Source organism: Astyanax mexicanus, chromosome 2 (assembly GCF_023375975.1).
Source record: "Astyanax mexicanus isolate ESR-SI-001 chromosome 2, AstMex3_surface, whole genome shotgun sequence".
Classification (NCBI taxonomy): domain Eukaryota; kingdom Metazoa; phylum Chordata; class Actinopteri; order Characiformes; family Acestrorhamphidae; genus Astyanax; species Astyanax mexicanus.
In genome coordinates, this window is record NC_064409.1 from 69,823,137 (window position 1) to 69,850,173 (window position 27,037).

The 27,037-nt window shown below is 38.0% G+C and overlaps 2 protein-coding genes across 4 annotated transcripts in view; both read left to right on the top strand.

Annotated features, from left to right (window-relative positions):
• Window positions 1-1,198, top strand: part of sh3rf2 (SH3 domain containing ring finger 2) — a 36,970-nt gene extending 35,772 nt beyond the window's left edge. For both annotated transcript variants that reach the window (XM_022672037.2, XM_007258588.4), the window contains exon 11: window positions 440-1,198. In XM_022672037.2, coding sequence (XP_022527758.2) covers window positions 440-620 — 181 coding nt within the window. In that variant the 3' untranslated portion in view covers window positions 621-1,198. The remainder of the gene's footprint in view (window positions 1-439) is intronic.
• A 1,818-nt stretch (window positions 1,199-3,016) lies between these two features.
• Window positions 3,017-26,308, top strand: kif3a (kinesin family member 3A). 2 transcript variants are annotated; one of them, XM_049474864.1, is made up of 18 exons: window positions 3,017-3,195; window positions 5,981-6,263; window positions 6,658-6,802; window positions 8,100-8,184; window positions 8,548-8,653; window positions 8,847-8,986; window positions 9,096-9,293; window positions 9,436-9,610; window positions 12,984-13,079; window positions 13,684-13,755; window positions 17,912-18,068; window positions 19,023-19,203; window positions 20,095-20,205; window positions 20,961-21,086; window positions 21,267-21,320; window positions 23,558-23,626; window positions 23,734-23,861; window positions 25,524-26,308. In XM_049474864.1, the coding sequence occupies exons 1-18, from the start codon at window positions 3,190-3,192 to the stop codon at window positions 25,570-25,572; spliced, it is 2,181 nt and encodes a 726-aa protein (XP_049330821.1). In that variant the 5' UTR covers window positions 3,017-3,189; the 3' UTR covers window positions 25,573-26,308. The 2 variants fall into 2 exon arrangements, with proteins under 2 accessions (XP_049330821.1, XP_007258645.3); XM_007258583.4 differs by lacking the exon at window positions 13,684-13,755 and having other exon boundaries at window positions 3,021-3,195.
• The last annotated feature ends 729 nt before the right edge of the window (window positions 26,309-27,037 follow it).

Below are 27,037 nucleotides of genomic sequence, written 5' to 3' on the forward strand. Positions count from 1 at the left end.
TTTATTAATGACAAGTATTGTGACAGGCTACTCTGCTCTGGATTATTATCACCAAAAAAATATTTAAGAGACCTCCACAAAATGATCTTTTTTAAATCAATTAAAGTGTGATAAATTATGGGTAATTAGTTATTTCTTTAACTGTTGTCTTATCTTCTTTTTCTTTATTTTCTTCACTATTATTTTATGTTTTAATTTATTTATTTTTTGTTTTTTTTTAACTATATTTTGACCCTTAAATTGGTCGATTATAATTTATCTTACTCATTTTATATCAAATGTTTGAAACTATATAAATCTAAATTTCTTATTTCTTAATCAATATTCTATGCATTTTCTCAGGTACATTATAAATAAGAGGTCACCCTCAATTATCTCCAAGTTTAAATAAAGGTTTACTAATGCCAAATTCCTTTAATTTTCATATCCATTCTTTCAGACACCGGGTGTTGATGGGATACAATGCACAGACTGATGCAGAGCTGAACCTTCTGGAAGGAGAGCTGGTACTGGTCCAAAGGCCTCGACTGGATGGGAGGGTCCTAGTGACCCAGGAGATCACTGGACGAACAGGCCTCTTCCGCAACAGTATTCTGGACATATTGGACAAAGTAGTCTGAGTGCCACTGTCCTCGTATGTGTGTGTGTGCGCGCGTGTGTGTTGTTGTTGCTTTGGATTCACATGGAGTGAGTCTGTTACATAAGGAACTCTATAAGAAAGCAATATTCTCCAATATGTTTCCGTGCACCGCATGCCTCGTCTCAGTCAGCAGACACAACCAAACCCCAGATCCTGCTCAGACGTGTTCCTCTATGTCGCCCATCACTTATGACAGATACTAGTGCCTTTGCTTGGGGTTTTGATGGTCATATGCACTTTGAGGGAAATGATGATTTAGATGAAACCTGCTTGTATTATTGACACTTGAACAAAAAACTGTTAAATGGACGATGAGATTGTTGAGGTTGTCTCTGAGAGCACAAGATTCTGATGTTTGAATGCAGTAACTATACAGGGTAGGTTTGTAGGTTTGTCATTATACAGCCGTGAAACCTGTTTGAAGTTCATTTTCAATACAGGAAGAAGATGACGTTGTCCTTTAACCCCCTGTAATTTACTTAAAGCTAACCCTTAATATTTGGTCACTTTATTTTTTTGAACTCTGGGAATATAAAAAATAAATTATAAATGATGTTGTGTTGATGTTTTTATTTTGTGGTTTATTAACTTCATAACTCTGGAAAAAAGAGGGAATCATTTTGGTCTGCTTGGGGCCCCAGGCTAGTTGGAAGGGCAGTAGGAAATGTCTACCCTCCCTAAGAGAGCCCTCTTTGAGTCCACTTGTCCCTGTTGCAAGAGGTGTGCATTCAAAATAAATAGAGAGAAAGAAAAAGGAAAAAAAACAAGAAGGTGGAGAGAGGTTAAAATAATAATGATTAAATTAAAAATAAAATAGCTAAATGCTGTTGGTATAGCCCTAAATATAATAAGAGACAGCTGGATAACATAGCTTACACTAGTGTCTATTTATTCCTTATGTTTACTTAGACTTAGCCAGCAGAGTAGTGTATCTAGTGTATCTGTGAAGGGATGAATGCTAAGTTATGCTTAAATTTAGATGCAAAAAAATGTACTCTAAATGAACAATGGTGCATTAGTGCAGTATTTTCCATATCTTTAGTGTAATCTTAGTGTTTTTTTGATACAGAATTTTCCTAATGTCAAAACTGTTGCTCTCAGTTTGTGTGAATTTTTGTCTAAGGCCCCCACAGACTCTAGAATTGCACCTGAGCACTATTTAATATTCTCTTGACTTAGCAAATAAAGTTATGGCATAAATAAATAAATATAATATTAAATGGCACTGTAGAAGAGAGTGCAGATGATAGGGGAACAGCTTGCATTTTTTTCCTCTGGAAATGCATCAATATTATAGAGATATTTTAATTTCCACTGAATTATTTTTTTAGCTCAAGGTAATGTGTGTATAAACAGTGTTTTTTTTTATTACCTGAGCACTTTCAAAGCTCTCAGTGCCTCATTTTAAATGTCAGGGTCCTAAGAATTCTACTAATAAAGTGTGGATAGACTTTAAGCTTATTAATAGTGTAAAAATATAGAATTTTTTTTTGCATGGGCCTATCACTTTCTTATTCTGTGTACTATAGCGTGCGCACACTCATAATATGCAAATCAATTAATCAATATACTGCCCCCTGTTGACATCCTGTTGCAGTTTAGTCCAATCAGCTCTTCCTTCTGCCCCACCCCTAAACCCATACATCACTACTACTACTACTACTCCCTTTTTATTTTAGCATTTTTCAAATTTGAGTTAAGGGTGAATTCAGCTACAATCAGGGGGTTTAGGTCCCCATTACAAATTTAGTTTTAAGTTTGAATGTATTTCGGGCTCTAAGTGGTCCAGTGGGCTAAGCGCTGCCACTATGATCAGGTGATCGTCGGTTTGAATCTTGTTTATGTAGCTTCCCATCAGCTGCCGGAGCCCTGAGGGAGCACAATTGGCCTCTCTCTCTCTGGGTGGGTAGATGGCGCTCTCTCCCTTCATTACTCCAAAGGGTGATGTCGATCAGTACAAGGCGCCTGTGAGCTGATGTATCAGAACCGAGTTGCTGTGCTTTCCTCCGAACGCGCTGTGATGCTACTTGCCAATGCTGCATCAGCAACAGATTGAAAAGAGATGGTGGCTAACTTTACGTATATTAGAGGAGGCATGTGTTAGTCTTCACCCTCCTGGTGTTGGGGCGTGAGTGGGTTGGGTAGTTGGCCGTGTAAATTGGAATAAAAAAAACGTTTAAATGTATTTAATATTAATCTACAATTCAGGAAATAAGTTAAATAAAGAAAAACATTGAAAGAGAAAGTGTATCCAGACTTTTGACTAGTACTGTATAATAATGTCTTGCCTCTAAAGCTATGAGAAATATGATGATGTGTGAGGGCGGTGGTGATCTCCACTGAGGGCAGATTTCCATCCTCCAGCCTGGATCCTCCAATAACCGCTCTGCGCAGCCTCAGAGTATCCCGGGCTGACGGCACCGTTTGGGGATGGGCATCTGAGAATGGACGGGTAACGGCGGCGGATGACCTCAGACATATTGTTTACCAAGCGGGAATCCAGCGCTTTCTCTTCGGCTGTTTAAAAAACAGCACAATAAGGAGCAAACATGCCGGTGAGAGATTTAAAAACCCTGTATTAAATGAATGAGCGTCACCTCTGTCTTATCTATATCAGCGGTTGGCTGTTAGTGAGCTAAGCGAGCTGGGCTAGCCTGCTACCAGCGTAGCCGGTGTTTATCCCCCGTTATAATGTGATTAAACGGATAAAATGGCTGTGGAAATGTTTAATAAGAGTGTTAAATGCATTTTCTGGTTATGGCTTCAAATGCCAACGCTTTAAATGAGCTCTGGCACCGGTTCTGTGGGAGGATAAGGGCGGATAACAGCTAGCGTAAGCTAAGCTAACCTGCTAGGTAACAGCTAGCCAAATACCAATGGTTGTCCGGACAACTAACTGTAGCTAACGTTAGCTGGTGTTCTGGCGAGTTGTGCTACCTAGTCAAACCGTGCTACCCTAGTGTATATATATAACTGTAAAAAAATACAAAAAGCACTATACTAGAGCAAGTTATACAGCAGAAGTCTCAGTAGATGTAGCTAGTATATTTGGATAGCATAAATCACTGTATCATGGTAAAGTTATGGCAATGAGAGGTCATTTCAAACTGCTTTTTTATTTATTATATTGTATTTATTATTATGTATTTCCATTTACACTTAAGTGCAATGCAAGTAAGTCCAGGTGCACTAAAACACACAAGAAACGGATTTATTTAAAATAAAAACGAGAAATAATCAGTAAGTGTATGTCAGCGCATGCGCAGTTCTTTTAGGAAGCACGTATTCATGTGTAGCACAACTCGACAGAACACCTCGGCTTGTTTTGGACCTAGCGAACTGAATATGGGTTAATGCTAGCCTGTTTACTGGCCATTAATGCCTCCACGTCAACGCGTGCCATCATAGTGTATATTTATAACTAGATAAATAGCTAAAAATACTGGTCTTGGGTATTTTGGTTGTCAGTAAATGCTTTTAGCTGATATGTAGTAACGTTAGGCAGACCATTTGGATAGCCCAGCTTAGATAATTCACTGTAGCTACGAGTTTTCAGGCTAAATAACCTAACCGTGTCTGCAAAAATGTTATTTTTTATTTGTTTAATTGGGTTGCGTACTTTTTATATTAAAAGAGACAGTAAAATATATATGAAAACATTACATTGTAACGTTATATGTGCTCATGCGCATAGCTTTAAAATAGCACATATCGATAAGTAGTACAACTTGACATAACACCGTCAGTCAATTTGTGCTAACACAGTCTAGATTTATAACTAGGTAAATAGCTAAGTGGCTGGGTTAAAAAATACTGGTATTCGGCATTTTGGTTGTTATTAAATGCTTTTGGGTGAGGTGTAGTTGGCAGAATATTTGGATTGCATAGTTTAGTGAAATCACTGTAGCTAAGAGCTTTCAGGGTAACTTAAATAACCTAACTTTATGGCTGCAACAAAATGTTTTTTTTTTTTTTTTAATTAGGCCCACTACGTGCTTTCTATAGGAAAAGTGCTTCCGAGCAAAGCTGAGTTATCAATACATGCAATAAAAATACAAGAAAACATTAAACTCTATATGTGCGCATGCGCATAGCTTTAAACTAGCACATATCGATGACTAGCACAGCTAACGCTGTGGCTGCAATAAAATACTTTTTTTTAATGCTTCAAAGCAAAGAGTTTTAATACATGCATTAAAAATACATGAATACATTAATCTCTATATGTGCGCGTGCGCAAATGGGCACGTATTGATGAGTAGCGTAAATGAACAGAACACCGGTGTTAACATAGCCTAAATTTATAACTAGGTAAATCTGCCTAAATTGCTAGCTAAAACACTGATTTGGATATTAACGCTAACTACTTTGGTTGTCAGGTGTAGTAGGCAGAATATTTGGATATCCTAGCTTAGCTTAGTTTAATCACTGTATCTTCTAGCTTTTAGGGTAAATAACCCAACTAGCTAATTATGTGGCTGCATTACCTGGTTGTTTATTTGTTTGTTTAAATAGATTCGTTGTGTACATTCAATGCATATAGTGTACTCAAAAAAAATACGTGTTATCATAAAAAAAACTACTCTGTATGTGCGCATTCGCATAGCTTCATAATAGCACATATCGATGGGTAACACAACTTGACAGAACACCAGTTTGTGTTACCTTGTCACAGCACCCTACATATCTACCCCATTATCATTCGTGATAATAAGAGGCGGCCACTTTTGCTTATTTCGTGTTTCACCAACAGTAATAATAAATAATATTTATTATACTCAGTTATAGAGTAAGTCACACTATAGTGTGAACAACATGTTTAAAATATAACACATGATTTAGAGATCTTGAGGAGTTTAATTCATATCCACCACTTGCCAATTTAGATGAGCTAGTAAGTTAGCTAGTTAGATAAATAATATGTATTTAGGGCCTCTCATTATTATTGTGATATGATATAGCAGACCCATAGTACACACAAAGCTTGTCTAGTCCCTATAGAGAAGTATTTTCAATACAATAGGACTCTTTGGAGCAAATAAACATAAATCTAGCATCACCATGCCTAATGATAGGCTGGGGAAGAGGGGTATAAAAAGCCCCCCACATTGGGCATTGGAGTAGTGGAACAAGGGAAAGATGGTGCTCTATTCAGTGACTTTATGGAATTGGGGTATGGTGATGGCCATCCAGCATCCAACATCCTAACCTCACTACATTACTAAGTCGTAAATCTAAGTCCTAAACTGAGTCCTCAATACTTGTCTGTGTAATCCTAATTATTACTGCTTTCTGCTGTAGTACCAGTTTATCTCACCTTTGTGACCAACTCTATTTCAGAGCAACAAGCTTGATAAGCCAGAAAAGGCTGAGGTCAGCGATAATGTGAAGGTGGTGGTGCGATGTCGACCCCTCAACCAAAAAGAAAAAATGATGGGACACAAACAGTCGGTCACTGTGGACGAAATGCGAGGGACCATTACTGTGAACAAGACTGAGACGCCCCACGAGCCGCCAAAGACCTTCACATTCGACACAGTATTCAGTCCCGACAGCAAACAGCTGGATGTCTACAATTTAACAGCCCGACCCATTGTTGATTCAGTATTGGAGGGGTATAACGGTAGGTAATGCATTGGGGCAATTGTTATTGATTAAGTCCTGAGCCTTGTTTCCATGTTTCAATGTGGTTTAGCTGAGGAAGTTTCTTTTAAATTAGTTGTATTAGAGGAGATGAAACACAAAGGGATGTGCATTGCAATTATGAGATTATAAATGTATAAAAATATAAACATAAAACAGGATGTTAATGGTGAACAGAACTATGTACAGATATATTTGTGTAATGCAGACTTTGATGAACAAAAAGCAATCCCTTTTAATCCCCCTTATATTTATTCTTAATAAAAAATAAAGACAATTGAGGCACTTCAGATTTTGTATAAAAAATTAAATTACATTTAAAAAAAAAAAATGCTGACATCACTAGTAACATTGTGGATTGTGTTTCTTTCTAGGAACAATATTCGCCTATGGTCAAACAGGCACTGGAAAAACCTTCACCATGGAGGGAGTGAGAGCCGTGCCTGAGCTCAGAGGGATCATACCAAATTCATTTGCTCACATCTTTGGCCACATCGCTAAAGCAGAGGGAGACACAAGGTGAGTGTGATGACACATTTCCACATGTGATACTCAGCTCAACTAAACCCTGCTAGTAAAATAAAATCTGATAATGGTCTGAAATGCTCGATTGGATACATCATAGAAGGAAAAGGATAGAATGAAACACTCAGAGAGTGATGTCATGTTGTTGCATATTTTTTTTCCACTTGCTTAGTGAGTAATTTGTGGATGATGACGTATATTTCAAAAAGTTTTCTGTATTCACCTTCACCCCTGTGTACAATAAAGTGTGACATCCATGCTGTAATGCTTTATTATGAATACACATACTGCTACCTTGTGTTAAATCAAGCCTTTCATGTCCCATAGGTATATATGTTTCGATGACAAATGGCAAGCAATGCATTGAAAAAGCGACAAATCAAGTTGGGATTTTATTCAAATGAATTATGACTTGGTAAAACAGCATTCTACAATTATTGGCTGTGCAAAATCTTCTGACCAATCACAGAAACTGGGGTCTGAGGTTCCCACCCTCTGCTATATGAAGTTTCGAATAAAGTAACTTTAAAAATAACCATGCAGTTATATCTAAATAAGCACATTTATTTAGGCATACACTAATCAGCCCCTACCTAACAGAACTTTTCTGTCATAAATCAATATATTTATACACTTTGTATATCTTGGATACAGTTGTGGTGTATTAAGATTTAATCAGCATGTATATTCAATAATTGGTGTATAATATTAGGGCTGGTAGACCCAACGGAATAACCAGAAATATGTTGATTTGCATAATGTGTGTTCAACACAAAAATATTAAATTGTGTGTTAAGTATAGTGCACCACCACATATGTAGTAAGTAAAAGTATTGAAGTGTGTGTATTTACTTGCTCTACACTGATGCAAAGCATATCTATATTTGCTAGTGATTACTTTAACTGCATATTAGCCCTGTGATAAAATAATAAATAATTATAATATTAGCATAATGTTAATCGAAGAGCACATACTGACACGCATACATACACACACAACCCACTTTAGAATAATTGATAAATAAGTCTAGGCAGGTTAATTATAGAATTTTAGAAAACAATTGCTAGATTAATTGTTAAAAGACAGTCTTTATAGACGCACATAATGTGTATACACACCAGTTAAGCCTCAGACAAGCAACTGTACTTGACCAGTAAAGTAATTGTGATTTGTGTCAGGTATGAGCAATGCTTACACTATAAATAGTCACAGATATATGTATTTAAACGTTTTTGTCTGATCGTAAGGAAATACCCAAATAACTTAATACATTACTTTTTTCCATTACAGGTTTTTAGTTAGAGTTTCATACTTGGAAATCTACAATGAGGAAGTGAGGGACCTGCTGGGGAAGGACCAGATGCAGAGATTGGAGGTGAGAAACTGAGGGATTTTGCAATAGCCCTGCAGTTAAACACTGTGTGCCTGACTGTTGAAATGCATGTGTTTGATTAAACATGCGACTGATATTTTACACCAGCATAGTGACAGCAGTTATGCTAACTTATGTATTTTCAACATCAAATGACTCATTCCAGAAACTGATTCAGAGATTAGCTTTAATTAGTGATAAATGCTAAAATAGCTTGATAAAAAGATAAAATAGGGAAACTCAGCTATTTCTTACTCATGCCTTTGACTTATCTACTTTTTATTGCCTTTGTGTTTTACAATATATGTATGCTGTTCAGATGGTGGTCATTTTTCTTCTTCCATGTTTTTGAATGTTCTAAAACAGGTAAAAGAGAGGCCAGATGTGGGAGTCTACATTAAAGACCTTTCTGGATATGTTGTGAACAATGCAGATGACATGGATAGAATTATGACTCTCGGCCATAAGAACCGTAAGCTTGTTTCATCTCAAGAGGATGAAGTAGTTTAATGTTTTGCTTTACATTGGATATCACTTTGAATCACTATGGCAATTTTTATGTAGCGTAATTTTTTTGTATTAAATGAAATGAAATGAAATGAAATTATATTGAGTAATTCTAAACAGCCCCACAATTTTAATGTGCATGGAACTCTTGTTTGTAGGTTCTGTGGGTGCTACCAATATGAACGAGCACAGCTCCCGCTCTCACGCCATCTTCACCATCACCATTGAGTGCAGTGAGAAGGGCATTGATGGAAACCAGCATGTGCGAATGGGTAAACTACACTTGGTGGACCTTGCGGTGAGGAATCAAAGCCCTGGATTGTTATCCCAGTATAACAATATTGATATTCATGTTTTTGAATTCCTATTATTGATTTGATGTGAGATTTGTCATTGTTTCTGCTTAGGGTTCAGAGAGGCAGGGGAAAACGGGTGCCACTGGACAACGTCTTAAAGAAGCAACTAAGATCAACCTGTCCCTGTCCACCCTGGGCAATGTCATCTCTGCTCTAGTGGATGGAAAGAGCACACACGTGCCCTACAGGAACTCCAAACTCACCCGCCTTCTGCAGGACTCTCTGGGAGGAAACTCTAAAACCATGATGGTATGGACATGTAAAGAACACTCTGAAAGTTTCCCAGAGTGCCTGGCATATTGATAATCATACATATCATTAATTGGATCAGCATTTGAAATGTCACCTTTCCTTCAGCTCACAGTTAATTTGTATTTTTTTACTCTTTTAGTGTGCAAACATTGGTCCAGCTGACTACAACTACGATGAGACCATCAGCACCTTGCGCTATGCTAACCGAGCGAAGAACATCAAGAATAAGGCCAGAATTAATGAGGACCCCAAAGATGCACTGTTGCGCCAGTTTCAGAAAGAAATCGAAGAACTCAAAAGAAAACTGGAAGAAGGTACTGAAAAAAATGGTCAAATGTCTCAGTTTGTTTATGCTCTTAAAAAAAGTACCAAATAATGCCTTTATTACATACACTACCGTTCAAAAGTTTGGGGTCACTCAAACAATTTTGTGTTTTCCATGAAAAGTCACACTTATTCACCACCATACGTTGTGAAATGAATAGAAAAGGTTAGAAATAATGATTTGTATTTGAAATAACATTGTTTTTACATCAAACTTTGCTTTCATCAAAGAATCCTCCATTTGCAGCAATTACAGCATTGCACACCTTTGGCATTCTAGCTGTTAATTTGTTGAGGTAAGCTGGAGAAATTGCACCCCACGCTTCTAGAAGCAGCTCCCACAAGTTGGATTGGTTGGATGGGCACTTCTGGCGTACCATACGGTCAAGCTGCTCCCACAACAGCTCAATGGGGTTCAGATCTGGTGACTGCGCTGGCCACTCCATTACCAATAGAATACCAGCTGCCTGCTTCTGCTGTAAATAGTTCTTGCACAATTTGGAGGTGTGTTTAGGGTCATTGTCCTGTTGTAGGACGAAATTGGCTCCGATCAGGCGCTGTCCACTGGGTATGGCATGGCGTTGCAAAATGGAGTGATAGCCTTCCTTATTCAGAATCCCTTTTACCCTGTACAAATCTCCCACCTTACCAGCATCAAAGCAACCCCAGACCATCACATTACCTCCACCATGCTTAACAGATGGTGTCAGGCATTCTTCCAGCATCTTTTCATTTGTTCTGCGTCTCACAAACCTCAAACTTGGATTCATCCGTCCACAACACTTTTTTCCAGTCTTCCTCTGTCCAATGTCTGTGTTCTTTTGCCCATCTTAATCTTTTTCTTTTATTAGCCAGCCTCAGATATGGCTTTTTCTTTGCCACTCTGCCCTGAAGCCCAAAATCCCGCAGCCGCCTCTTCACTGTAGATGTTGACACTGGTGTTTTGCGGGTACTATTTAATGAAGATGCCAGTTGGGGACCTGTGAGGCGTCTGTTTCTCAAACTAGAGACTCTAATGTACTTATCTTCTTGCTTAGTTGTGCAACGCGGCCTCCCACTTCTTTTTCTACTCTGGTAAGAGCCTGTTTGTGCTGTCCTCTGAAGGGAGTAGTACACACCGTTGTAGGAAATCTTCAATTTCTTAGCAATTTCTCGCATGGAATAGCCTTCATTTCTAAGAACAAGAATAGACTGTCGAGTTTCAGATGAAAGTTCTCTTTTTCTGGCCATTTTGAGCGTTTAATTGACCCCACAAATGTGATGCTCCAGAAATTCAATCTGCTCAAAGGAAGGTCAGTTTTGTAGCTTCTGTAATGAGCTAGACTGTTTTCAGGTGTGTGAACATGATTGCACAAGGGTTTTCTAATCATCAATTAGCCTTCTGAGCCAATGAGCAAACACATTGTACCATTAGAACACTGGAGTGATAGTTGCTGGAAATGGGCCTCTATACACCTATGTAGATATTGCACCAAAACCAGACATTTGCAGCTAGAATAGTCATTTACCACATTAGCAATGTACAGAGTGTATTTGTTTAAAGTTAGGACTAGTTTAAAGTAGGGTTGCAGCGGTAACCGGTTTCACGGTATACCATGGTATTAAAATGCACGGTTATCATACCGTGTGTGTTTGCTTATTACCGGTAAAACGCAAGCCAGCGGAGAAACTCACCCGCGCATGCGCAACTCTGCTCCGCTTCAGCTGCTCAGCACACAGCGGTGAGAACAGCAGAAAGTGCATCAGACTAAACAAATCTCCGTCCGCCTAAAAAAAGGCTAAACTAAAATCAGCAGTGTGGGACTATTTCAGAGACCCGCCGAACGCACCCGAGGAGGGTTATCCGATTTGTAATCAATGTGGCCGTAAAGTCACAGCTAAAGGTGGACATACGTCAAACCTGTTCTCCCATCTCCATGAACACCACCCCGCCGTGCAGCGCAAAGTATGTGTTTAGTTTATCATTTTAATCTGAACATAAATAAAACCTCTTTGTAGTCGTGCACAACCCATGCAGTAAGCAAAAGCGCTGAGTTATCCGAAATTTGGGCACGCAGGTACAGGCGTGAAGTGCGTGCTACGATGGATTCACGTGTCCGTGTAAAGGTGCTCGCCGGACTGGATGTGAAAGACGCCATTAATTTACATGCGTTAATTTTCAAATTCTGACGTGCCTGTTTTTCATGTGTTAAAACCAGACTCTGTGTGAAAGCCTTAAAATAGAAATCTCTATTGTGAGGATCATGTCAGAAATAAATCCCCTCTTTCTGCAGTATCTGGTTATATAGCAACTTGGCAGTAAAACGGACGTTTACAACAGTTGTTGATCAGACACTGACCCAGGCTCAGTTTATCAGATATTAAATAATTTAAACTTAAATAATTGTACTGAATATTTTAAATACAGGATCTTTACTTCTTAGAGGACATGTAATGTGTGACGTGTGTGTGTGTGTGTATGTGTGTGTGTGTATATATATATATATATATATATACACACACACACACACATATATATATATATTTTTTTTATACACCCTTAATGCCCTTAAGAGTAGTGGAAAAACCTGGTTTCCTTCACTTAATGGTGTACAGTTTTTTTTTTTTTTAAGGAGACATTATCTATATAGTTGTTCCAGGTTTCTACAATAAATAGTTAATTGAACAAAAAACCTTTGTTGTAATTTCTTTAAGGGTCAGTTTAATAATATATGTAACAAACTGTGATACCGTGATAACCGTGATACCGCGGTATTTTCTGAGACGGTTATCATACCGTGAAAATCTCATACCGTTGCAACCCTAGTTTAAAGTTATCTTCATTGAAAAGTACAGTGCTTGTCCTTCAAAAATAAGGACGTTTCAATGTGACCCCAAACTTTTGAACGGTAGTGTATGTTAGTGTTTCCTTTGAATTATAAATTGTAAATCAAACTTATTCATCTCATATATAATCTTACACTACACAACTAGCAAAAACATGTTTTTAACTGCCCTCTCACTTGAAACAATAAGATATAAGGATAGAATAGCTAAAATGAAAATTTAAATATAGAGGTCAAGCAAAAATGATAAATAGCAAAAAATAAGAAACTAAAACTAACTAAAAAATAACTCTAAATAATACACACTAAATATATACTCTAGATTAAAACAAATTTGGGATTTGAAAAAAAAACTAGCTAGCTTAGCTTTGAACTTAAACCATAACCATATTTTTTAATATTTTGTAATGTACAGTCATATAAATTTAGTTGTGAACAGAGTATTTGCAGAAATGCTTAATCATGATTTAGACTAGAGTTCAGTGGAACAGCAGTGCAGCCCTTAAGGCTTTGTTCATGAATTCTTGTCTTTCTGCAGGAGAAATCTCCGGTTCAGAGGGCAGCGGCTCTGAAGAGATGGATGAAGGAGAGGACGAGGCCGGAATCGGTGGAGAGAGACCCCGGAAACGACGAGGTAAGTGTCTCCCACTATCGTTTTCCACTGTCATTTTCCATTGCAGACAGATCAGTAGTTTTTCTAGCATTATTCAGCTCTGAGTCAGTGGTGGGGAAGCCTGTTACACATCTGAGCAAAAGTTAGATATATTTATTCACCCTAAACTGAGTCAAACATGTTGCTGTCTACAAGTGGGTCATTATAATACCCCCTTAGTGTGAAGTGATTTCTGGCAAAATGCGTCTAGACCTTAGCAGTAAAGGCGATGTTTGTCAGTTACGGTAAGAGTGAAAGTAAATTGCCCCGAATTATAGATGCTGCGGCTTAGGTTTGCCTTCGTTTTCAATTGTTGACCGAGATTTACAAAAGATAATGTGTCTGCATCAAGCGCCCACAAGTAAATACCTGTCTGCCTGAGCGTATGTGATGCTCTACTGCTGAAATAGCGTTACGTCAATTCAAAGAGAAGCCCACATCCTCTTAGCCATTAACGGCTTTGTTCCTGGGCATTCCCCGGTCCTGGCTCTGTTCTGTGTGTTCTTTCTCTCTCTCTATTTTCTTTTTCTTTCACCTTCACTTCTTCTGCCATCTACCTTTGCAGCTTTCTTTCTCTGTGTTTCAGACAGTGGCAGCAGCAGTAATTCAGGTTCAGTCTGCTCTGTAGCACAGCGCTCTGAGGGGGAAACTCAGACTAGTGAGTGGGATCAGTGTTCCAATAACCAGCAGTCCCACCTTCTTTCCGTTTTTGTTTCTCACCTAGACATAAAAGCCCCAGCCTCTTTCCTGCCCTTCCCCTAATCACTTACACTTACTGAGTCATTCACTCCCCACTGACCATATCTTCCGAAGAGCAGCGGTTTGGACGTGCAAATCACACCATTACCACACTGTCACCACACTGTCACACCGTACGCTTGGTAATATGTTCAGTGCTGGAAGCCTTGTGTACAGAGTGCAGACAAAACCACAAGTGGGAGGATCTTTTTTTTTTCTTAGTGGCACTTTGTCCTACTTTAGTGCTTAGACTAAGTGCTGTAGAACTTTTGTAATGCGTTTTATATATTTAATACATGTATCGTTTTTGACTGACTCTGAAGCAAATGGATCGACTTAGATCTGTGTTTGACAAAATTCTGTATTTTTATCATGTTTGTTTTGTTATTAGTAATTATTGGTAATAATGTAACAAACTAAACTAAACTTACGTTAAGGTACAGTTATCATACTGTACATGTTTGCGTATTCTTATATTGGTTAAAAACACAAGCGAATTGAGAATCTCACCTCTGCAGATACCCCAGACTCTTAGCAACTGCAACCACACTTAAACACACACAGCAGAGAAACACACTTAAACACACACAGCAGAGAAACACACTTAAACACACACAGCAGAGAAGCACACTCAATCACACACAGCAGAGAAACACATGCAAACACACACAGCAGAGAAAGGGCAGAGAGGGAGGCAAAACTAATAACTATAACTAATAGAAAAATAATAAAATCAGCCGTATGGGATTACTTTGCATACCCCTTAACCGATTGTAGGGTTTGTCACCAAGGTCAACAACTATCAGTGAGTAAAACAGTTTGCATCGCTGCTAACATGCCTTAAACCTTGCAATGCTGGCTGTTAGCATTGCAGCTAAACCACTTCCACATTGCTGAGGCTGACTGCTGTGTCTGTTAGCATCACACCTTTAACCTGGCTGAGCCCGGCTGCTATCATTGCAACTAACCTATTATTATTGGCTTAGTAATGCAAGTCCAAAGAACATACAGACGTGATACACATATCATAACACAAAAAAGGGTTTGACTCTTATCAAACCTGTGGAGCTCTTGGCCTGTCAACAGCTAAGTTTAAATCACAAGGCATTCAATTTTACAGTACTACATATGTTTACATCTTTGTAAGAAAATAAATTTTATTCACCTTTTTACCATTTGATGTGAAATTGGCTTATTCTTAGAAATGGTGGAAACAACTCCATAAACCATATGCATATTTAAATACCAGTAATCATATTACTGCGTTTGTTCACTTTTTCCCCAGAAGACAATGTATGGTTCACTAATGCACTAGTGCCTACTCATGATGGCAACTCTTAACAGAATTTTTTTTGTCTTTTCCCGTTAATTGATTACATTGGCAGCGGACCTTGCAACTGTGTAAAACTGGTAGGCACGAACCAGCTTACGTAGGCACTGATTTTTGGATGAGTAAAATTCTGAACCCCACATGATAAACCTCAGATGTTGAGATTTACATCACTTGTTGGAAACCCAGACAGGATGTCCAAATATGGTTGTAGCTCTCTGAGAGAGTAACCTCCATCTGATTAGGTCATTCTAATCAGGCTTTTTCCGTGTTGCATGCAAAACACTTTGCTCACTGACCCGCCTTCATTATGTCTGCGCTTGTCTTTCCTGCTAATTCGTAATCTGAAGAGGCCTATTTGTGTTTGTTGGGGGGGGGGGGTGGCGTCAGATAAAATCCTTTGTAACGATATGATGTGTCCCTCTGTTTCTCTCCTCCTATGATGCTTTGTGAAGACCCTAAAATTCAAGACCAAAGAGGTTGGTGGTATGGTCTCTTCAGCAGCCCAACCTCATTTTCCCTTTTAACTTAATGCTCTGTAAATGTGATCTATACTAAGAAAAACCTCTGGAAAACACTAAAGTTGATACATGTACAGACTAGCTGTTTTGGTTATGTGCTCTGTGAATGATCCAGAATGTTTCTGAGGAAGAAGATTAATGATAAATTAAACTCTCAGTTGTACTTTGGTAAGTTACATACTGTATATTTTATGGGACCAAACAAAGAAATACAGCTAAATGCTTTAAATATTAGCCATTTATAAAGATGCTCCATTTCCCTGCGATGTTGCTGGGTGGTGCTGATGATGATGATGTTGACGGAATCAATAATATCCAGAAGGTCACATTAACAGTGCAAAATATACATATTATAGCTATTCACTTTATTTTAATATGACAACAAGTGGAAGTCATCTTTGTTTTCTTTGTGTTAGAACTTCCACTGCGACTAATAAACAATAATTCATAAATGAATAGAAAGTGGAGAATTTCACTTGAACAATAGTATTACAAACACAACACAAAAAGATCAGATTGTTGTGTGGCTTCATACAAATCATATCCACCACATTCCAAAAAAGAGAACCTGTGTCTATAGATGAAGCTGCTCAATTTAACCAACCATTAACATCCACTGAAACATCCATTCTTATGCTATTACCATTTTATGGAGTAAAACCAACTACAAAACATCCATACCTAGTAAATACATCGGGTGTTTGTAAGGCTCTTCGATTAGCTCTTATGCTAACGTCGTGCCTAACAGCCTCACTAGCACCCAATGTATTTGCTTCGCTAGAGCTTTATGACTAAGATTCCTCTTCACAAAACGGTTAGAGCAAATGAATGAAAGTTTCAGTAGATGTTTTAAAGGAAGGCTGTGGGTGTACTTTATATGGTGCCCCACAACACTGCTGTATTTGAAAGCAAGTTTTTTGCTCTATATAGCTTTAAATAATATTACATATCCTATTGGATATGTGTTGGATTAGCATAGCTCCACAGTCCTCAGTAGTTTACTTTGAATTGCCTTTACTCTGAATACAATACAACTATAAACCATTGATGCAAAATGGCCAGAAATTCTAACACAAATATGGAAGAAACAAAGTGGAGGTCGTAGAATATGGTGCATTAATAATATAATTAACAATATATTGTCATATACTAGTACAACAGTATCTCAGAAAATGAGAATATCATTGAAAAGTTACTTAATTTCAGTCATTCTGTTGAAAATGTGAAACTCTATATTATATAGATGTATTACACACAGAGTGATCTATTTAAAGCGTTTATTTCTTTTATTGTTGATGATTATGGCTTAAAGCCAATTAAACCTCAAAAATCAGTGTCTCAGAAATTTTTTAAATTATATATAAGACCAATTGGATACTTTTGGCAGTGTGGGCAGTGTGCCAAATCCTGCTGGAAAATAAAATCCGCATTTTTATAAATGTTGTCAGCAGAGGAAAGCATGAAGTGTTGTAAGATTTTGTGGGAAAACACTGCACTGATTTTAGACTTAATAAAACAGTGGATCAACACCAGCAGATGACATGTCTCTCCAAACCATCACTGATTGGTGAAACTTCACACTAGACCTCAAGCAGTTTGGACCGTGTGTCTCTCCACTCTTCCTCCAGACTCTGATCCCTTGATTTCCAGATAAAATGTAAAATGTACTGATGATCAGTGTTGGTTTGAAGAGTCATGTCATCTGCTGGTGTTGATCCACTGTGTTTTATCAAGTACGAAGTGAGTGCAGTTTTTTTCCTGGAAAATCTTACAGCACTTCATGCTTCCCTCTGCTACTGAGAACTTTTATGGAGATGTGGATTTCATTTTTCAGCAATGCTTGGCACTCTGCCCACACTGCCAAAAGTACCATTTGGTCTTATATAATATTTTAATATAATATTTATATGACATAATCTTTTTTTGTATAATATTTTTTGAGATTTTTGGGTTTTCATTGGCTGTGAGACATAATCATCAACAATATAAGAAATAAAGACTTAAAATAGATCACTCTGTATGTAATACATCTATATAATATATGAGTTTCACATTTTGAACTAAATTACTGAAAAAAAGTAACTTTGCAATCATATTCACTTTTTTCTAAGATGCACTAGTATATATCCACCATATATGAGCCATAAAGCCAGCTTCTGCTTTCATTGATATTGCTACCTAAGTTACTGAACTGACTGTACTGGTGGTACCCCACTTCTTCACAGGAAAGAAGAAGATGTCTCCAGACAAGATGGTGGAGATGCAGGCAAAGATCGAAGAAGAACGCAAGGCCCTGGAGGCCAAGCTGGACATGGAGGAGGAGGAGAGGAACAAAGCACGAGCAGAGCTGGAGAAAAGAGAAAAAGACCTACTGAAAGCACAGTGAGTCAGGAAAAACTTGACCTACTAAAAGCCCTTTCTTCCAGTGACAATAGTGAACAACGTATGTGGTTTGATTTTGAAGCCACTGTCTATTTTAGGAATGTCTGCTGTCTGATGTAGAAAGTGCTGATGTTGCTGCATATTACATTTCAGTCCTGCAAAAGAACAAAGTTCTAAAATTGGGTATGAAATTGGAAGCAGACCAAACATCTACCAGCTGGTTATTGTAGAACGGCTGGATTCAGATGGAGCTGATCAGTGCTGATTGTTTCAGTGTGCCCTCTTATCTGTGTTACCTTCTGGCTCTCTACTTTTTGCTCAAAACTCAAGAGTTGTTTTTCACACTTTAGCCTGATAATCTTTTCACATTCTGTGAAACTAATCCATCTTTTTTTACTCTTTTTTTCTGATTTACCACCTGTCTTTCAGATAAATTTGGACACCTGTGATTATTGGATGTGTCTTTAACAGGCAGTTTTTCAGGGATTATGTCTAGCCCAGGACTACATAGCATTTTAAATAGAGATTTTCCGTAAAAAAAAAGGAAAATATAGTGTAGCTGTAAACCTAATTTGTGTTTAGGAAACTTCCCTAAATAGCTTTTTAAGACACTTGTTCCACATTCTTACGCCAAGACTACACAAATTTTTTGTGTCTCACAATGTTCACTATGTCAGATTAAGAAGTCATCTTTGTTTTGGGTCTTACTCTGAGAACTGGCAACACTACACGTTAGTCTCTCGAACAGTTATCGTCCATGTCCTTGACGGTCGCACAATGCCGCTCATTTCAAGTTATTGCTCTATACTACACAGATTTTTGTTGCTCAGGACACTGAAATTCGGACAATGAAGGCAATTTTTTAGGCTTCAAGAAAATTGGGTCAAAATCAGGATCCAGACATTAGAGCAACTTTGGTGGCTGTACTTCATATATGTATCTTATTGTTTTCAGACAAGAACATCACTTATTGCTAGAGAAGCTCTCTGCTCTGGAGAAGAAGGTTATTGTAGGAGGTGTTGACTTGCTGGCCAAGGCTGAAGAGCAGGAAAAGCTTTTGGAGGAGTCCAACAATGAACTGGAGGAACGACGGAAAAGAGCTGAGCAGCTGCGCAAAGAACTGGAAGAGAAGGAGGTAGCTGTTCTTTTTTTACCTTATTTAACACCGATCACTGTAGAGATACTGTTGCCTTATCCTTTTCTTGACTTCCAGTGAACTTTAGTTGAAAGTTGTAACAGTGGGTCGAAAACATTTAAGATGTTACCAATTGCAATGTGTTATGCAGTTTTCCTACTGCTATTGTCTGTCACACTATTTAGTCAAGGTACTGTATACATGGAGAATAGAGATAAGTCTTAGCCTACATTTTAAATTCCCTTAGATTTGCTGTGCAAGTGTGTTAGATGCCTCGTGCAGCAAGGTTTCAGCCCATCATATAAGCCACACTTGACCTCATTCATGTCTACAGAGCTCTTTTGTTGTATTTTGATGCACGTGCCGATAAAAAAAAGTTATCAGTCTGTTTTTTTTTTTTTTTAACCATGATTGACTAATTAACCTCATTGGGGAGGAGGAGTCATAAGATTTTAACACTACTATAAACCTGATTCACACTGTCATCCCATAACATTGTGTATAATAAGAGCAGAAATATCAAACATTACTAACACAACACAACATGAAAGGCAATTGCTCCATCTCTATATATGACTGTGATAATACATTGAGCATGTCCACACATTTGAGGTGACATCACTGTGGTCTGTGAGTAGAGAGTTTGTCTCCCTTTTTGTGTCCTGCTGATCCAAAAAATGATTTGATCCATGACTCAAATACGATGATCTGATCCAAACCGTATTTCAATATTAAAATGCACCAGAATGTATTCTGAATGCCAGCCATTGCTACAGGGGACTTCTGAACTTATTATATTTTAATTGCTCATGAGTTGAGCTTTTATTCTTTTTATTCTTTTTAAAACTGCTAAGTCTGCTGTTCTTTAATTTCCACTTTGCCTGAAAATAGCAAGAGCGCTTGGACATTGAGGAGAAATACACCAGTTTGCAGGAGGAGGCCCAGGGCAAGACCAAGAAATTAAAGAAAGTCTGGACCATGCTGATGGCTGCAAAGTCAGAGGTATGTGAAAATGATTTTCTTGCAATACATTTAAACAATGGTATATGACATGGATGTATTCTTGTTGGTATTATACTGTATCTGTTGTACACCTATTTGTTAGAATAAAAAAAAATAAGTCAGTATTAAAATCAAGACATTTGTCTTGGGTACTATTTTAAAATAAAATGTGTTTTTCTTACTAAAGTTTCTAACTGAAGTTTAATGTAAAACACTGCATACTTATAGGCTGTGTATGTTATAATACTATATACAGAAAAAAATCTTGAGACACCATCATGTTCATTTTCAGTTTCTTCCTAAATTAAGGGTATTAAAAAATGTTTATCCAATGCCAATAACTGGCACCTGGCAGTAGGCATGGTGCTAATAATTTTAAGGTTATTGACTTTAGATAGTCATTTTCTATTGGCAGTACTTCACTACAAGGATTAGACAAGCTGTGCGTCTGCATTTGCACATCTGTGTCAGCAATGGGTTCAGTTTATAGCAGCAGAATGCATTCTTACAATGGGGTGTTCGTAAAGATTTCGGCAGGAGTGGCATTTTTTGGTTAGATAAAAGATGCGCAGAAGTTTGTACTGCTGGGTTTGTTTAATGCAGTGTACTAAATTGTCAGTGCAATAAAAAAAATATATATATAAATAAATAAGTATATTGAAAAGCAGATTTTTAGCTGTACTCTTGGGAACCTGTGGCAGCTGTCGTGAGGATGCCTGCTGTGCAAAGGTGAAAGATCATATCTTTTAATCCAGATGGCAGACCTGCAGCAGGAGCATCACAGGGAAATTGAGGGGCTACTGGAGAACATCCGCCAACTCAGCCGAGAACTCCGCCTGCAGATGCTCATCATCGACAATTTCATCCCTCAGGAATACCAGGTGCGTGTTTCTGTAATAAGCATTCTGCATTAGAGGCTTATTATTAAAGGTTATAAAAAAAAAAAAATATATATATATATATATATATATATATATATATATATATATATATATATATATATATATATATATATATGTATGTATTGACTGAAATATCTAACAACTATTTTTGTACTTTAGGAAATGATTGAAAATTATGTACACTGGAATGAAGATATTGGTGAATGGCAACTGGTGAGTCTGTCTGTTCTTAGAGCTGTCTGACTGTTTCTTTATCTAGATGTCTGACTGTCAGCCTGTACGTCTAGCTTTCTAACTGTCCATACGTCTGTCTAGGTATCTGACTGTACATCTGTCTATCTGCCTGTCTTTCTAGCTATCTGACTGTTTGTCTATCTATATACAGGTGCTGGTCAACGAATTAGAATAATTTGAAATAGTGCAATCATGAAATTCTTTGAATGCATTTTTTGTGCAGAAAGCAAATCAGGTGTTCACCGCACCTGTCCTACTCGTTAGACTAATCACAGAACTCGTTACCTGGAAAAAAATTTGCTCAGCTGAGCTTTCCAAAAGGCCCATTTAGGCCATTTAACTGTGACACTGTTGTTTTATTGAATTAGAATAATGGAGAAACCGTTTCATTGAATTAGAATAAATGCTTGAATTTTTGTTTTCTGTGAAGAGTGTTCACTGTGCAGTATAAAGTCAGGGTTGAGTAGAATTTCTAAGTTGTAAAATCAATCATGGGTAAGCAGCGCGACCTCTCAACCGGAATAGTGGCTCAAATTCAAGCCCTTCGCCAACAAGGCTTGACCCAAACTAAAATTGCTGAGCAGCTCGGCATCAGCCAGTCTTCCGTCTGCAAAGCTCTCAAGAAAAACTGCAGCAAGCGCACCAACTGTTCCGGCGTCCGAAAAACTTCTGCTCGCGACAACAAGCAGCTGAGAAAGATCGCAGTCAGCAACCGGTTCAAGTCCACTTCCGAGCTCACCGGCTTGTGGAACAAGCAGACCGGCGCTGACGTCTCCAGATCAACCACTTACCGTCGTCTGCGCGAACTCGGCTTCAAATCTGGCGTTCCAGCAGTAAAACCGATGCTGAACAAGAAACAAATGGAGAAACGGCTGAAGTGGGCCAAAGAACACGGCGAGTGGACTGCTGAAGACTGGCAGAAAGTGGTCTTCAGTGACGAATCACGCTTCTGCATCTCCTTCGGTGACCAAGGTCCTCGTGTCTGGCGTCGTGGTGGCGAAACCTACAACCACGAGTGCGCGAAAAGATCCGTCAAGTTTCCCCAGAGCGTTATGGTCTGGGGATGCATGTCCGCTCGAGGTGTAGGGAAACTCTGCTTCCTCAAGAAGACTGTCAATGCTGCCGTATATCAAGATGTTCTGGAAACGTTCCTGATTCCGACTGTTGAGGAACAGTTCGGCGAAGAAGACTTCATATTTCAACAGGATCTTGCACCGGCTCATGCGGCAAAGTCGACCAAAGATTGGTTCACTAAAAAAACGCTTGAAGTTTTGGCATGGCCGGCCAACTCGCCTGACCTCAATGTCATTGAAAACCTTTGGGCCATCGTCAAGCGGAAAATTCGCGACAGAAAGCCTACTACGCTGGACCAACTGAAGCAGAACATCGCCACTGCCTGGGAAGCTGTGAGTGCGGAAACTTGCGACAAGCTGGTCAAATCGATGCCGCGGAGACTTCAGGCAGTCATACAAGCCAAGGGGGCAGCCACAAAATACTGAGAAAGTGATGATTGTAATTATAATAAAAATTATTCTAATTCAATGAAACGGTTTCTCCATTATTCTAATTCAATAAAACAACAGTGTCACAGTTAAATGGCCTAAATGGGCCTTTTGGAAAGCTCAGCTGAGCAAATTTTTTTCCAGGTAACGAGTTCTGTGATTAGTCTAACGAGTAGGACAGGTGCGGTGAACACCTGATTTGCTTTCTGCACAAAAAATGCATTCAAAGAATTTCATGATTGCACTATTTCAAATTATTCTAATTCGTTGACCAGCACCTGTAGCTAGCTGTCTGTCTGTCTAGTTATCTGAGTTTTTGTCAAACTATACAGCTGTCTGTCTAGCTATCTATCTTAATTTCTGTGTATCTATGTATAGCTGGCTGTCTAGCTAGCTATCTTCCTAACTTTCTGTCTAGCTAACCGTCTGTCTGTCTAACTAGCTATCTGACTTTAGTCAAATTTTAATGTTTATATTAATGGCTAATAAGTTTTTAGACTAATATAATAGCTTATAGCAATATAATTCCATCAAGACACTGTCATAGCTTGGCATAGCTTTTATTTCATGTATTATACTTGTAAAATGATAAAATTGTTGACATGTTACATTTAGTAATAGAAACTGACATTAAAATGATTAATAATGTGCATTTTATGAGCAGACATTCTCTCTGTCAGCATATAACAAAATAAAAACATGCTTTTTTTCCAGAAATGTGTGGCCTATACTGGCAACAACATGAGAAAACAAACCCCAGTGCCAGACAAGAAGGAAAAGGATGTAAGTGTTACGGGTGGTACTATTTTATTTATTTAGTTTCTTATCTTATCTTCTTGCCTTATAATGTGCTCTTTAAACGTGATCTCTCTGTCCTCTGTTTGGTTCAGCCGTTTGAAGTGGACCTCTCTCACGTGTATCTTGCGTATACGGAGGAGAGCATGCGGCAGTCTCTGATGAAGCTGGAGAGGCCCAGGACTTCAAAAGGTGGCAAGTCAAGGCCCAAGACTAGCCGCAGGTCAGTTTAACGTTTAATCCACTTCACAGTTCAGTCATAACTTATTGTGTGGGTTCTCCTTATGCTGCAAAATAAAGCTCTGACTCATTAAGGCATAGACTCCACAAGACATGAAATGAACATGAGACATGAAAGACACTGAAAATGTTCTGTGGTATCTGGTGTCAAACTGCTGCAGCAGATATTTAAATTAAGAGGCATGGCCTTTATGGCTTGTATTAGTGAGACTGGATGCATATTGGGAACCTCCCACAAGAACTGTCTAATGTTTTAAAGATGTTCTGACCCAGTCGTCGAGCAATCACAACTGCTCTTCTCTTTTGCCTCTTATCAGATCATCTCAGATTCTTAAACTTTCCCATGTTTCCTGCTTCTAACACACAACTTCCAGAACTGACAGTTCACTGGCTCTCTAATAAGTATACAACACATCTTGACTGTCTTTAACGGTGCTGTTGAAACCAGATATTTATGCCTCCTTTCAGACCTTTTATGATATTTATATCAGTAAACCTGGACATAATAGCCCTATTTGGCTATTAGGCTGATTTGTATCAATAATTTATAAGCATATTTGACCAAAACCATGGTCCCTTCCAAGAGTTCTTCCTCCAGCTCTAATGGATTTCTTTACTTCTTACTGTTCATTTAGCTTTCTTATTGAGGGTTTTGTGCTTCGTGTGCCTCATGCTTTGTTCTTTTTTTTAACCATTGTCCTGCTGGAGTTTATTGTAAAGCTGATTTTAGGGATGTCCTGTTCAGCCTATTGAGTATCTGCCGATATGTAGTCCTGATCTGAGACTTTGGCAATGCAGTAAAAAAAAAAAAACACACACATGCCGCATTTTACGTTTTTTTTATTCATTTTTAATTATTACTGAAACAACAGTGTCAGAAAATACTATTTTTAGTACAAAAAATAAATCAAAATTAAGATCTTAAATATGTTTTTTAAATGCTGGTATTTCCCAGTTTTTTTGTTTTTTTTCGGATTGGGTTTGTGTGGTATTTAAAATATATATATTTTTCTCTATTATGATGTCTATATTACAATATAGTGCTTTTTAAATTAGCATATTGTAATGTGCTGAGTTACTGAGTTTAACAGAGTTTTAATAGAGGAAATAAATGCTAGTGTAGCAGTGTCTGAGAGTGTCTGAGAGTGTGTGAGAGTGGAAGCGAGAGTGGGTGAGAGGAAGTGAGAGGAAGAGAGAGAGAAACGAGCAGAGAGTCTTCAGCACAGTGACTCTGTGTCTGCAGTTTGGAGGAAAATGAAGCGGATGAAAGTAGAGAATGGCTGGATAGGTAGCTAGCTGGATTAGCCTCTGTGCTAATCGACCATAAATCAGCATCAACAAACAGCACAAGCGGCCACATGCACTCTTGAACACAACATGTAACTCACTGAGTGTGTGAACACTGCATGGACATTCCCAGTGCATGCATGAGGAAGAGCCTATTGTGAACTGTACATAAATTAGATTTCATTTAAATGATTGTTCTGGCTGAGTGTGAAGAGTGTATAAGACCATATCGAGATTACTGTCACAAATAGAGCAGCACAACTACAGAGGTTTTTACATAACTGGAGCATTGTATCTAACATGGGTTGACGTTTTTTTGTGCTAATTTTATATTTTTCTCTGTTTTTTTTAAATAAAGGAAACGCTCATCTAGGCCAGATACAGTGATCGACTCCCTCCTGCAGTGAGCTTCATCTCCATCTCTGACTGCAGTCCAGGCTGGTCCTTTCATGAGGTTTAAGAATTATTTGACGTGAATTGTGTAAAGATGTAAGCAAACTGACTAAACACATTTAAATTGTTGTTGAAGAAATGAGCAAATCAATCTAGTGTACATATAGAGGAGTAATGATGTTACCTGCTTCTTTACTGCTGATCTAAAAGCCCTGACTCACTGATTCATTTCAGTAAATGCATTGAGCTAAAGACTCATTTTATTCCACAGAGCTGGAGCTGTTACTAGAGTGTTGGGTTTTGTGTCGCTGTCTGTTCAGTTCAGTTCAGTGCAGTGCAGGACACCTGAAAGCCTCAGGAGCAGGATATTATGATTCAGATGCTCTAACTGATTAGCCTGTCGTCTTGAGCAAGCTGCTTTAGATATGAATCACATGCTTGATGCTTGTACTATTTGGCAGTTTGCAGTTACACTGTAGTCTTTTACTTTGTGTATTTATCGTGTGCAGCTAACCTCATTTTGTAGGATTTGGAGGGGGGAGGGGTTGGAGAACCTGCATGCTGTTTACCCCCCCCCCCCTACGCTTGTATTGCCATTTCACACTGACTAACTGTATTTTGTTTTAGTTTTATGAGCTATCACATGCACACTGCACTCGAACAATGTGACCTTTATTTTACATTATAATGTTTACATTTACTGTGCTGTACTCTGTATACTTCTTAATTTATTAAATTATTTACACACTGTCTCACCTTTACATCTCATGATTGTGCGAATAAGTGTTTAAAAAATGAGATTGCAAACAGAACAATTAAGAGACCACTTCAGTTTCTGAATCAGTTTCTCTGATTTTGCTATTTATAGGTATATGTTTGAGTAAAAGTAACATTGTTGTTTTATTCTAGAAACTACAGACAACATTTCTCCCAAATTCCAAATAGAAATATTATCATTTGGTGCATTTATTGCAGAAAATGAGAAATGGCTGAAATAACAAAAACGAAGCAGAGCTTTTAGACCTCAAATAATGCAAAGAAAACAAGTTCATATTCATAAAGTTTTAAGAGTTCAGAAATCAATATTTGGTGGAATAACCCTGGTTTTTAATCACAGTTTTCATGCATCTTTGGATATTCTCCTCCACCAGTCTTACACACTGCTTTTAGATAACTTTGTTTTGCACTACTGGTGCAAAAATTCAGGCAGTTCAGTTTGGTTTGATGGTTTGTGATCATCCATCTTCCTCTTGATTATATTCCAGAGGTTTTCAATTTGGTAAAATCAAAGAAACTCATAATTTTGATATGGTCTCTTTTTTTTTCCAGAGCTGTATGTTCATATAAAATAAAACATACTTTTAATGAATAAGGCACATTACAAATACTTTAATAAATAATTGGGTGGTTTATTAAATACAAAATAAATATGTAAAATGCAATACCGTGTATATAAATAATAAAAACAATAATGTCATT